Source organism: Onychostruthus taczanowskii, unplaced genomic scaffold (genome assembly GCF_017590055.1).
Source record: "Onychostruthus taczanowskii isolate IOZ18803 unplaced genomic scaffold, ASM1759005v1 scaffold93, whole genome shotgun sequence".
NCBI lineage: Eukaryota > Metazoa > Chordata > Aves > Passeriformes > Passeridae > Onychostruthus > Onychostruthus taczanowskii.
In genome coordinates, this window is record NW_024507324.1 from 969,935 (window position 1) to 984,934 (window position 15,000).

Sequence of the window (15,000 nt, forward strand, 5' to 3'; positions counted from 1 at the left end):
CCCCTCTGCTCTATCCTGGTATCTCCTTAAAGTACCTGTAGAAAAGATATGGTCACAAATTTTCACTATGAACTTTCTGTTAACACAGAAGATAAAGAACAAAAGAATCCTCTTGGATTCTTTCTCTTGGATTTCTCCCTAAAAAGAGAAAGGAGAGAGAGGAAAATGAGAAGGAGAAGGAAAGGAGAGAAAAAAATTATGCTTCAAACACCTGAAATTTGAAGCAAAGGACATTGTTTCCAAACAAATTTTATGGTGTCACACAATGTGATATTAGGAAACATAGGAAAACAAATCTGTCTCACAGGGAAAATTCTAACATATTCAAGTTTGATTTTTCTTCCAACATAATTCTGACTTAGCATCAGTTTTCTTTATTTATTGAATATTCATTCCTCTAAGGAGGCCTGCTGGCTTCAGTGATCAAACTCCAAGAGCAAATGCTTTCAGATGTGAGTATAAGTTGTATGATGTGGTTCCTGCTTGTTTGCATAATTAGATCAGTAGTCCTGTGATGAGTTTCAGTATCCAGTCTCTGAGGTGTTGCAACTTAAACTAACAGAGGGCTGAAACCCTCTGGTTCCAGGACACTACCTCCTGTAGATATTAAACAAACATCAACAGCTAACGGTATGTAGGCTCCAGTTTTGTTGCTGAGAACAAGCCCAAGCAGTGGCATGCAGTATTCCACACAGAAAGAAGGGACCTGCAAGGGGCAGGGGCTCAAGTGTCTAAGCAAAATCTTACATCTTTTCCTGCTAGACATTCCTATATTGTGCAAATCACAGACAGAGCACATAATTGAACAACATACTTAATAAATCGTGACAGAGTGTAAAGAGGCACTTTACTACTTAGGCAGATTTTTTTTTTTTCAGAGTATCTTTCCTTATATGCTTTACACAGGATGTATCAATTCTTTGAGGCTCTTTTCTGTGGATAAATCAGCACCAAGTTAATGGTTTGTAATCCCCAGTTTAAGAATCCACAGGGAGTCAACTCCGGAATGTGGTACAGAATTACCATCCAAAACCCTCTTCAGACCTTTAGTCATGAGTTTGGAAATCCAGTCCTTTTTCCTGCTTTGTAGGGGATGATTGAGACTCCACCTTCCTGTTTCCCATTAGAGCAGCAGTCTGTCCTTCTTTTTGCATCTATTTATTCAACATAATCCATCTTCTTCCCATTCCCTTCCATACTCAGGCTTTGGGGGCCAGAGGAAGGGAATAAATGGATTTAACTAGAGTATAAGCTATTATCAGCAGTGATTGCAAATTTCCCTTCTGCTAGCTCACCATCCCTTATTACAAAGGAATTCTAAAATAATGGGGTCTTCTATGTGCCACTACATCAGAAGTATGACTCATTGAGGAGAAAAATGTATAACCAAGAACTCTGTGCAAGAGTTTTTGTCCCAGAATTTTGCAGTTTTATATCCTCTCTATCACTTCAATTCATTTATCTAATTCAATTAATTCTAATATATGTTTTCCAGATCTTTTACTGGCTGGCATCCTCAAATTAATGTGAAGCACTGTCTAGAATATTATTTTTTTACAGCCTCTACCAAAGAAGTTTAGGACAAGATAAACAGAACAAATTTATTCTTTCTGGAAAAAATATAAAACTCAAAAAAATTTACTTCTACCTCTGCAGTATGAAATTTGTCACTAATCATTTTAAACTATGCCCTTTTATGCTTCTTCCATCTCTTTTAGCTTTCTATGCAGTTCTTTGATGTAACAAAGACAGTTTCAGACAAGATTTCAGTTCATCTGGAAAAAAAAAAAAGCTTTAAGTCTTGAGGCAAAAAAGCAGTGTATTTAAAATTTATATACTCCATAATGCCTTTGTTCTGAACTTGAACATCCTGAGAAACTTCTCTTTCTTTTGCTTTCCGACTCTGAAGATCATTTGTTCTCATGGTTTCAGCTTCTTATTATGCAACAGTGACTATAACTGGTGGTTCCAGCATTTAAGTACATGCACAGTCATGGCTGACCCTTTCTGATCAATTGCCAATCCATACAGGTTTGACTGATAAAAGAGCCAATTAGATTTAAGCAAATTAAGGGACATCACCAATGTCAACCACTTATTAAACTGAATGCTGAATTCCATGCATACCAAACACTAATGCACGGAGTCCCATTAAGAGTTGAAATCCTAACCCCATTAGTAACTCCAGACCACTACAGGGTAAGGGTCAAAAGAAAGTTTCATATTTATGGATTACCAATTGGATTCAGTTTTTATTTTTTTAGTCTTTCCAAGAACTCTTGAACCTGCACTGCAATTTTAGTCGAGAGTGTAGATAAAATAAATTCCTTATTTCTAAGATAGTTTTTTTGAGTGTTGACTTTAAGCATGGCAAATCAGCTTGATAAGAAATTAAGATATATTCAATGAGATAACACTAAGGATTTGGTGTGCTTTATATTGTGTACAATGGGTTTTAAAGCTAAAAAAAAAAGGAACAATAGAAATGCATGTTGGAAAAAAAAATTGTATCATAATTGTCAAATAGCGATCAGCAGTAACTTCAAAATTCCATTGTCCTCTATCGCTTTCCCTCTTTGACAATCTTCCATCAAGCTCTATGAACTAGTCCCCACATTGTAGATTTCTTAAATAGTATTTTTTTTGTATCCTTGAAAACAGAATGGTACATTTTAACATTCATTAAAAGGCTGTACTTTTGTACATAATGAAACCTTCTTTACTTTTTGATCAAACAAAACTTCTGTCTAAGTGAAATCTTGGCCACTGAAGTAAAAAATAAAATTCTTTCTTATTTAAGTAGCATCTAGATTTCATTTAATGATTTAGAAAGGGTGAAAGCACTGAACACTGCCCAGTGTAAAATTACCATTATACTCATAATTTAGCCTGCAATGGAATTGTATAACACTCAAAGGCTCATTATAATAAACTTCATAGCAAAGCAAACCTAGATTGTCCTAGATGCACACGTCTGTCTGTACATGTGTACACATATAGAGAAAACACAGCTTGTGAGAGAGCACTTCTCTCATATGCACTGCTTCATTTATTATTCATTTCTCTACAGATCACAGTCCACTGGACAATAGTATGGAAGATTTCTTTAATAACTCTCACTGCTAATTTAATTCTACTTAAACACACACATCCTAGTGAACGCCACATGCTTTTCAGCATGATTTTATGTGTAAATCAGGATAATATGTTTTCAGATCATTTACTAAAAGGAAGCATGAACTAAAACCTATTTAACCAATGAGGTATTGCTTTTAAACTACCACAAGGTCATAAAAAAGATAATTTCAAAGCTATAAGTTTTCTAATTGTAATCAACAACAATCTAATGATGAAAGAAAGTGTAACTTAATGGCTGTCATAAACTTGTGCACATCCTTGCTTATCTTTAAAGATCCTTTACTTTGTCATTTGGTGAAATTTTCACTACCAAATTTTGCTAAGCAAAATTGAAATGTGACACTGGAGCTAGAAATATCAGTGTCCTACTGCTCAGTCTTAAATGAGCAGTAAAACTCAGATGTAATTGTATTATTATATGAGAACGTGTATTTGTTAATAGTAGGTGCAACTTGACAATTGGATTGGAAAAGTATAAATTGTGCTGGGAATTGACTTTTTCCTTGTCCTCAGTAATCTATCATAAAAACTTTGTGTTTGTTGTATTTACTCACTTTTCTCTAAGTCCCCAAACCCAATCCACCTATTTGCAAGCAAGTTGTTTCATGGTTGTGTTTTTGAACTGTAAGGCTTATGATTTTTCTTTCCTTTTTCTTTTCTTTTACTTTTAAATTGTATGTATGTCCCTCTACACTGCTCTTGCTCAACAGCTACACCACTCAAAAACAACTGTTGTTGGACTCTCACTTAAGAACTCAAAATTCCCTTAAATTAATTGTATCCATTGAAATTTATTTAACAAAAACTAATTAGCTAGGGTGTCCATGAAAAGAAAGTGTAAAACCAGCACATCTACATCAGCTATAAATGTAAGCTTTCTTGAAAAAAAAACAAACAACAACAAAGCCACAAAACAAATTATTGTACAATCTTTAGGGCATATTTGCTCAACTCTCTTATTTCAAATTGTTATGAACATAATATCCAGACTAGCTTATAGCCTAATTCACTGTAAATCAGCACACTGTAATTTACTTTCTTACACCTACATTATTTTGTGGATTCTGGCTCAATATATTGACCATGGTTTATATTAGTACTACTAAACAAATTCTCTAAGTCTATTCAGTAAGTGCTCCTTGTCAGCACTTACAACTTTTACTCTAAAACAGACAACAAAATACAGGCGAGTCTCTCTGTATTCTTGGGCTAGATTAGCTGTTCATGCCAGAATACACCACCATTCACAAAAAAAAGAGAATTACATAATGCACTTCTCACCTTCGTAATATGCTAACTACACAACTATGTATTTTCATTTTCTAGTTCTTAAATGGAACAAAGTGACAAATTAGAAGCCAAAAAAAACAATTTTGTGAGTAAGAACCACTAATACAAATATATTCTTCTGAACTTCAGTCCTCAGCTGTGATAATAAATAACATTTTGTTGAACAGATTGTTTGTGTAATTGTTACATGCACAGAAAAAGCACTTTTTCGTACTTACCTCCTGGAGGCATGACTATGGTTATAGCATCACTTATCAAGCTGCCCTGGCTGTTGGATGCATTCACCTGTACTGAGTAGTTAGAAAATGGTATCAGTCCTTTAATGGGTACCCATACATTGAATTCCTTGCTGCTGCACAACATCCGAGTATCATTTACAATAGAATAATTAGCATTATCTGTTATGGAAAAACAAGAGGGGGAGGGAAAGAACAAGCATTAGAGCTTGGATCTGCTACAATTCACTGTCTTTATGAACCAAGTCTTATTTCTCAACTCAAATGAAGAGTTGCCATTTATACCAGTAACACACACAAATTTTTGGTCTGTTGGGAAGAAAAATTATTACTCACAATTTCTTCTCCTTTTGCCAACAATTTCTGGCATTCAAAAATCTTGGGAAATAAACTAATACACAAACCAATCAGTTGCAAACCTGATTGCTATATACAGCAAACAGAAGTTCTAGAACAGTTCTGTAATAATTGCAGATTCCAAACATTAATGATAATTCTTATACTCATGAAAGACTGGCAAAACTTTTTGAATTTGCTATAAAAATGCTTAACTTAGGAGTTGATAAGATAATTCCATTGCATGCATAACAAACAGTAATCTGCAGTAACAGAGGTTTTTCAGCATGGCCTGCAGTTGTCTCAAAGACAAAACAAGGATTTTAAGTACTCAGTTTATCAGCTGAAATAATCAGAGGACACCACGGCAAACTACATGTCCTTTGCAACCCTTTTAAGATCTCAAACTTAAAATAAGACAATATTCTACCCTACAAAAATTAAAAAATCCCAAAACCTTCCCAAAATACCTAGTTAGAAAATACCTAGAAAATACATACCTACTATTTTCTAGTTACCTAGAAAATAAAAAATTATATATGTCAAGTAACATTTTTTTGTCTTAATGAAGACCTTGGTCACATATCTCAGAGCCAAGCTGACTCGCTTAAATATCAACTTATATTTTGAGTACATGAAGTGCCATATAAACGATTAATATTATTATTACTATCCATCACTCCATGGAGAGCTCTCACACTGAAGTCAATAAAAATTCTGTATTACAAACAACAGCAGAACAACACAAGTGTAAGACAGAGGTATAAAAATGAGAGTAAATAGACTATCACTATAAAAAAATTGTAACTCAAGACACTGTCACAGCTAGAAGATTCAATATTTATATCTGAGTCTTTTACAAAATCTAAATAAGACTGAATTACAAAAAACCTAGAAAAATCAATTTTTAAACTAATCTTTTAAGGAACACTCACCAGACTTATTCATTTTGACGCAAGCTTCAAAAGAATTATTAAAACCAAAATGCTATTAAATCAGAAACAATTTTTCAAATATTCCATGTTTCTGTGATGTGCATTAAGGTGCATTTGCAGTATCTTTCAGTCATGCTCACATTACATTTTACCATGGAGGAGTGATCTGGATTTTCCTCTAATTTGGGGATTCCTATGAACAATTTGGTTCACTTATGGTACAAATCCAAGTCCTTCCTTTATTTTGGTGTTTATGAACTGTACTGGTGTTTTCAGTTATTGTATTGGTAACATATAAAAAGCTTATTTTTTGATGTTCTGGGGAGGGGGACAGGTTTGCAAAACTCTTTTTTATAAATCTGCCTTGCAGCCTAGTTCCTCATTGCACAAATTCTATCCGGATTGGACCCTACCAGACCACCCAAACAGACTACAGTAGCATGAAGTTAGGATGATTCCATACAGCTTGATGGATTAATTTTGGATTTCACTGAAGTCACCCTGTTTTAGTAACAGCAGTGGAGGCAAAACTTCTTTGCATGCAAGAAGACCAACCACATTTTACACATTCCACATACAGAATTCTGCAGAAGGAAAGTTATTTTGTCTGAGATAACTCTTATGTACTCGGGCTACTCAACCAGCACTAGAAAAATGCATCTGCATTACTTGATCTCAGCTTTTAAATGGTGTATCAAACCCTCCTTCTGCATCTTTGTAAAACTGTCCCTGTGTGTGATTTGCGAGAAGATACAGTCCAACAAAGCACATTTCTCTATTATCTATCTCAGTTTTTGTGAATTTTGTGATTTATTATTTGTGAAGATCATGCAACAATATTTGACATAGAATGTTCTTAAGGTCCTAGGGACATTAAACACTTAAGGACTCAGCTGGCTGGGGAAAAAAACCACATTTTTCAAGTGTTTCATCTCCAGTGTCTGGGAAAGCTTAAAAAAAACAGTGCTAACAAATCAGCACATAGGCTAGAGTCAAACTGCAAGCATAAAATCAATTGTCTAACAGCAATTTATATATGCCAAATTCATGTGAAAATTAATTTTTTCCTATCAACAGTAGAGATTTAACTTGTTAATATTTTAATTTCATCTACCTGAGCCTAGTAGGAAACCATGTACTTCCTCTGATACTTTTATTCAATTTTTAATCTTTCTTCCAATGGCTAACTATACTATATTTTAAAAATACAGTTTCGAGTAACAGAAAACGAAGTAAAAGGATAACACTCTATTCCAAGTTGCCTGGATAACAACATTAATATACAGTAATTATACAATTAGTTGTAACATTAAATTCTAGTTATAGCAGAGTGATTACTCGGCAATTATAAGAAGTATATAATTACCCAATAATTAGGAGAAGTATGTAATTACATAACCATTTTATTCAGCTCAAAAATGAACTTGCAAATATTCAATGAGATAGATAGCATAGCAGCTCAAAATTTTTCATTGCTTCTAATAAAAAGCTAAAGAGTACTTGCAAGTTTCCTAGCCCAAATTTTACATGGACAAAAGGTGTTTTGTCCCAACTCCCAGACAAGCAACTTACTGCTGCTGGCAAGTAAAATATTAGAAGAACATTTTTAAAATGCATGTCTTGCTGTGGCTGACTTGCAATATGGAGCTTTGCCACTTCTCACTTCCTAAACTGTGCTTTCTGTGGGCTGGAAAATGCAGACAGACAGGTTCAGTCTGACAGAAAGCAATACAGTGATAACTCTGTCATATCATTCCATGCCATGCCTGCTCAGACTGCCTCAGTGTGGACCCAATTTGTGAATGTAAATGGATGAGGCCTCCCTTTTGTCCAATTTTCTTGGGTGTTTTTCTCTCCATGCTGCCCACAAGTCCCACTGTAGCCCACCAGCAAGTCCATTGCAGATCCAAACAGCAGTCATCTCAGACAGTGTAAAGTCCTAAGAGACATTGTTCTACTTCAGTCAAGTGGCTCATACCAGAACACCTCCTCATTTCTGCTATGTAATTCCTGCCATGAACAGACACCAGCACCCCAACAAGCAAGATTCCCCCATGATTCTGTTAACATGAACAACCTAAAGGGGCAGAAAACAAACTCCCACATCTGGCTCACCACATGCGTGAACACTTAAGGCATGCAAACACCCGCACAAAAAGATAAATCCCAACAGGAGAGGGCTCAGAGACACTATTCTCTATAACCTATTAAAAAAACCTAAATCCTTTGCAGACATGAAGGGCTTCCCCAAGCTCCTTAAACTTTTCATATTTTTGCATAGTTATGATTTTGTTCTTTTGCTAGCCTTTCTGCTCAGTTCTCTGTATCTCCCAAAAATTATCTGCGGGACTTCTTTGCCTAAGGCTAATTGAGAAATACTTCTGCTGTTCCCAGTTTATTCCTAGTTTATACCAGATGAAAGTTCAGTTTTTCAGGAAAAGATCCAAATGAAGAAATGACGGCTAAAGAATATGCATAAATATACTTAAAAGTGATGTATAGTTGAAACAAAGACACATAAATACATATATTGCATTCAAAATCACTGTTTAAAAGTGCTAAGGTTTAAAAGAGCATTCTACATGGTGAGTATCTGCACTTGAAGGCTCAGGATGGTTTTGAGTGGACACTCTGCAGGGGACTCCCAAGCAGATGTGCATTCACGTTACTGAGCACCCCTGTAAATAGGTGAATTAAGCTCCTGTGAGGCAGTGGTGTGTAAATTACTGCTGTCCTGGGTCCGTCATCCTATGGGGTTCACTAGATTGAAATAACATAAATGGGTATCCTTTTCCATTCTTGTTATAATCATTGTCACAAGAATTTTAATGCCTCATATATTCCATAATTTTTCTCTGTGTGCTGTACTGCTCTGACCTTTTCAATATTCTGTAATTTGACTGGCTGGCGATTTCAAGTTCTCTCCTTTTTACAGCCTTATTAACTTGTGGGGAAGAGGTGAAATGCACAGCCAATCAGAATACATAATACTGCAAAGGTCACAGCAGTACAGTATAGTATCAGCAGACACAGAATACTGTATATTAGTCATTAGCATCCTGATATCTTATTCATGTGACAAAGGTTGTGAGGAGCGCAGGAAATGGTACAACATGAAACCATTCTCATAGCAGAAATCATACAAGCTAAACACATTCATCTTACACTTAAGAACTTTTTTTCCCCCAAATCTGGCACATTTAAGGGTACTCTTTCCATCAGGATCAAAATGTATGTTTTTAAGGGAAAAGGTAATAAATTGAGATGTTTCCTTTCTATGTGTTAAACAGAGAGAGACACATTTCACCAGTGTGGGCAAATACCAAGCAATTCTATTAATATCGCTGCATTTGTGATTAATACCAATTCATACTTTACATATAGTTCCATTATGTCCTGATAACCTCTTTTAAATTATACAACATGTTGCCCTACAATATTCAAGCAGATAGAAGCAGAATTATTACCACTGTAGAAGACTACAGATAGCAAAAATCTAGCTCAAGGAACAGTTCATGTGAGGATCTATATAAAGATTACTTAGTTAACTATCACAAACACAGTTGGTTTTATGCCAGCTTTATATGACTGTGAGCATACACAGGTCAAGCCTTGTACCTTGGGCCACAGAAAAAGTTAATATCAGATCAGAATAGCAAAATAAAAATGAAACAAAAATTCACTTTTTCAGCCTTTTTTCCCAGAACTCATCCTCACTGTCACTAGTTTCTGTCCCTATTTGAGACACAGCTAATTTGTTTCTCTCTGGCACCACACCTTTGGTGGGAAATTCTGAGAATATGCACACTTCTTTGGGTCTCAGCTCATTCTTTTGCCTGTTAGTTTTGCCTATTCTTCAGCCTCATTAACTACCACAAAAGCTACCTTCCTCCCACCTAAGACTTTTCTCCCTCTCCTCCTTTCACATTGTTTCTAATGGAGTATTCAGAATAAAAAATATCACTTTCCATTAGTTTGGTTATCCAGGGAGAAAATCAGCTAAAATACTTCCTTGGCATTATTGGCAACTCTCTTAAGAACTGTAATAACGACCAGTTAGCAAATTGTCATCTCAATTGTTATACTGACTTGTGAAGTAGCTTGGCTTTGATGCCATACCCCCCTTTTCAACAAATTATTGGGGGCGTTTTTATTTTGTTGGTTTTTATGTTTGTGCATTCTGTTTTGGAGGATTTTTTGTTTGTTTGTTTTTTTCTTTCCTTTTTTCAGATGAGGACACTGCTGATTTTTTGCCTCAGTGTCTTGAACCACTATTTGTTCCCCTTCTCCTAAGCTGGCAGATGCATTGTGTTTCTATGGACATATCATGGTCACAGCCCATCAAACTGAGTTCAAAACTTAAAGACTCTCTTAACACATGAAAACTTCACTCTCATGAGCTAGGAGGAGTTGCTGAATGAGTCAAATGGGTAATTTAAAAGCTCTGTGGGAAACTGGAAAAATTATGAATCCAAAATATTAATTTTCCTGTAAATAACAGGAGTTTCACATTATCTGCATTGAAAAACTTTATCTTTTTCTTTTTTCCCTGGGAATTAAAAGAAGTCTTTAGTTTTAAAACTGAAAAATGGAAAATATTTTAAGAACAAGATCAAAACCTGTGTTGGCACATACAGCAGAAATATGAAACCTAGAAGACTCAGTTTCTGACTATTAGTTTCTGACTGGTACTCAAGTCATCACTCAAAGAGGCTTCTTACAGACTTTGGTAGAGCTATCTTAGATTGTCTTGAGATGTACAGAATGTGTACACTGTCTGCCTGACACTGGAAGGGAATTCCTCCTCTCTATTCAGCCTGGTGAGATACATCTGGAGAATTCATTCTGTTCTGGGACCCTCAGCATAACACAGATCTGGACTTACTGAAGTGGAGCCTCTGCAAAGATGATTAAAGCCTTGAAGAATATGTCACATGAAGAGGGTTTGAGAGAACTGAGTTCGTTTAGCCTCAACAACAGGAGGAAGGATCTTAAAAACGCGTAAAATGTTAAAATATCTGTTGTGAGGGCATAAATGCTCCTGTCAGTAGAAGTAAGTGATTATTAGTGTTACAAACACTAAATAATGTGCATTTATGTGCTCATTAATTCTATGGACTGAAATATGAATAAAGCCCACAGCTTGATGTGAGAGCTCATACAAGAATGTTAGCACAGACCCCACGGACGGTTAATGACTGCAGCCAAGACTAGGCTTTGTCATGGTGGCAGGCAGGAAGGAATCTTCAGGAAGGAATCTCATCTACCCTTTGGAGTTTTCAGTTCAGTGCCATGAGGCTTTGAACTAAAAAACCTCTGTAATTGTTGATGAAGCTGCTGAGAAGAAACCTTTTTCATTTGAATTACTGTTTTAGTTTTTTTCATTACTCTTTCATAAACACAGAAACATCTAATGAGTCTTGCAGTTGAGTCAGTCTCATTCAGACCTTTCACTTAAAACAGTGTTTTCAATACAGTGTTAAATCTCTGCTGTAATTATATTCATTTCTACTCTAACTCCATTATTCTGCAATAGCACCCAGAGGCATCAGTCCTGGAGCCCCCACACCACACTTAATACACACAGTAAGAATGCACCTAAACCAAACTCTGGAAAGCATTCTATGAGTGCAACCAAATTCTCTGGATTTCAAAGAGGTTTCCAGTGTCTAAGCACTGTACGAACAGATGGAAGTGTCCCAGCACAGTTTAGTAATCCAAGTTGCAAAATATCACATTTGACACAAGACATCAAAGAGCAAAAGCATTTGCTGCAGTAGCAATCTTAAGCAGAGCATTTAGGTACTGATTTTATCCATTTTGTTTGAGGGGTTTTATAGATAAATTATGAGGTATGATCAAGTTTATTTCATGAGAGATTTTATACAGTAAAAAAAAATTAGAAGCAGTTAGCTTTTAAACCTTTAAGTTTGCTTCTCCGTGGTTAGAACATTCTTTCTCTAGCTGCAGCAGTACATAAATGGAGATTATCACAGTATCTGGTTTCTGAATATATGCCCATAATTCATGGATGCCAATAAGAATTTTCCATTCTCTAGGGACACTATCAGAAGGAGACTAGCTAAACACACAGAGCAGAACTTGGAGTCTCAAATCCATAATCAAATATCTAGATTGATTTTGTCACTTGCACTTGTATTGATTTCAATTGGAGCAGCTGACCCAATGGAATAATAAAAATGTGGAATAAAACTGATTTATGAGAAGAAAATAAATCCTTTTGTGAGTGGTAATGAGTTGGTACTATTTAACCCTTTCAATCACAGAGAAAGAACACTATTTTTTCAGAATGCTGAGTTAGCCAAAAGAAGTCCTACCAAAAAAGTGAATAATGCCAAATGCCATTACAGTTAGTTGTAATACTTTGGAAGGAATGAAGCTCTAAACTAGGATTTTTGTCTGACCTATGACATTCTTTTGGTTTTCCCAGTCACTTTTCATAAGGCATCACAAGTGACGCACTTGTAGATTGAAAGAACCACAGCATCACTCAGGTGACTGTTTGTTGTACTTACTTATAAATTACCTCCCTCTAGGCTATTTAGGGCAAAAACATGAAGAGTAACACAAACAGCCACATCAAGTGCACACAATTACCTCTATAAAAGGACAATCGATCATAGTGATCCTTCTGGTATCACACTAGAAACTTACATAGTCAAAATATAATTTGATTCCCCCTTATAAAGTGCAAAGAAAAACTTCAACAAAATCTCATCAAATCCCAGTTTTCATCGCGTTTTCTCTACCTGAGAAAACAGATGGGGTTTATATTAGTCTCTAAGGAGAAGTTTATTTGTTTAAAGCCAACACATAGAAATATTCAAACTAATTTTTTTTATCTGTGGAAGCTCTAGCCAGATTGTATATATCTTGTTTCATTATGTTATTGACATTAATCATATTGTGTTTAATGTCATAAATTTTTTTTTTGCATTTAGCAGTTACTATAGATACCTAATCATAGTCCATGTAGTCTTCATGTGGGTTAAAAACACTGGAAGACATTCATTAACTAAACGACTATTTTTGTAGGAAAACTGATTGGCAAATTCCCCTTTACTCAATACAGTTTACCAGAGCCATCTCTAGAAGATTGTTATTATTCCCTAGACTGTTCCAAAGTAGTAGAAACAGTTGTGTTGGAGCCAATCCTGCTATAGGCAGTCACTAGGAATTTCAGCCTGTTAAGAACTGATAATACATTCCTCACAAAAATGGGGTTCAGCCCTTATGTGTCAGCTTTATCACATGAAACCAAATAAATTATAAAGTACAAGACAGACAATGTACACGTGACAAAAAACATAACTTTGGGAATAGAGTGATGCAGAAGATCAATTAAAACACCATCTGTGGTCTGATGCTAGAGTTTTCACCAAAGAAATGATCAGATGTATGAATTAGAGAGTTACTTTAATTTTGCTTTCCTCACAGACACGCGTATTAAGGAAAAGAAAAGAACAGCATATCTGATACTGACATGAATTATGCTATTAGATGGTGCACTATGAAGCTGCTCAAAACCTACTGAAGCTTGACTAAACTCTACCCAACAATCATCCTGAAGTACATGCAAAACCATGAGTTTTCTAACCAGGCAAATCAAAATTTAAATGCCCTACATACCCCTAACTCCTGCTCTGGTGAACCAATTAAATATGGCTATTTGAAAATGGGTTATGCATCCTCTTTGTTTCCTCCTCAAATGCCTTTAGGAGTGCTAAGTGTTGTAGGTCTGTAGGTAGAACTAAGAAGACAGAGAAAATGAGAGAGGAAGGGGATGAAATATGAAAAATCTCCTTAATGGCTGGCTTGGAAAAAACACATCTCACACTGGCAGTGAGGAGGTGTCAAGTCACCCTAGGACAGGAGGTTATCTTTCTGGTGCAGATGGTAGTATGCATTTTGCAATAACTTCCATTCCTCATTCTCAAGCCTTCAGCACAAGACAGGCTAGGAACTTCAAGGGGCTTCAGCACTCCTTTCCCCACTTCCATTGCCATCTGCAGGTGGTGTCTTCCCATTGTGACTTTTTGCACTAGGTTGACTCTTAACACTCCCTTTTTGACTTCTGTTTGAAGAGGGTACTGAAAGTATTGAGTACATTGTCCCAAGTTTAAGACTATAGGAGGAACTTTCTTATAGAAGTTAAATGAATAAATGGTCTGAGTTTTACTCTATTTATTCATATATATAGTAAATATTAAACTAAAAAGGTTAGATAAGCAACATTCTGATGTATACATGAAAAAGTGAACTTGTTAATGCTGTATTCTGCTGTTAGATTTCTCTAAAAGATTTGCCAATAGAATGAGTGTGCTGCAATGAACCTTTCTGGTACACCATCTCCAAATAAGCAAAGTAAGCAGATAAATAAGTTTCTTCTTAAAAAAACCCTGTGATTAACTATCTTGCTGAAAAGTATGGACCTTAGATGATGTGTCATCAAAAGAAGTTATAATAAGTATTAAAAAAACCCTCAAGAAGCAAAAAAAACCAAAACCCCAAAGTGAAAATAACACACATTGATTTCTACATTCATAAGCAACAGAGTTCTGAGTATGACCCTGCAAATTCATGTTATGAAACCCCCTAAGGACATCCAGGTAATTAAGGATTCTCTTTAGGTCAAACTCACATTCAAATGCATCACAACATTTTGGGGGCTACAGATTTGGATTAATTTTGTGCTAACACAGTCATCTGACACAAGTAGGAAGATAAGAATTTCCTCCAAATCTCTCCTCTGGAAAAGATGTAATACCTGATTCTTCCTGTCCTACAACTTAATTTCAGACACTCAGATGCAATTAAAAATGACCCTGTATTCTATCTGAACCAACCTGAGAATAAATAGGGATGAATGAGGAAACTACTTGAGGGAAGTAAGCCTGACTCTGTCACCTTTCTTTCCCCTCAAGTCCTCTGAGAACTGCGAGTGTATCAGATAACAAGAACTCTAACTACTCTTAAAGAGGAAAAGCTGTTTGTGCTTTGGCATCATTAGTATTCTATGTCTTGGAATAACCAACTGCAAACCA

At 35.7% G+C, this 15,000-nt stretch overlaps 1 protein-coding gene across 1 annotated transcript in view; it reads right to left on the reverse strand.

Annotated features, from left to right (window-relative positions):
* The window catches only part of USH2A (usherin), a 372,299-nt gene that overhangs the window by 151,343 nt on the left and 205,956 nt on the right, over positions 1-15,000 (reverse strand). The window contains exon 37 of the mRNA XM_041426677.1: positions 4,647-4,826. Coding sequence (XP_041282611.1) covers positions 4,647-4,826 — 180 coding nt within the window. The remainder of the gene's footprint in view (positions 1-4,646; positions 4,827-15,000) is intronic.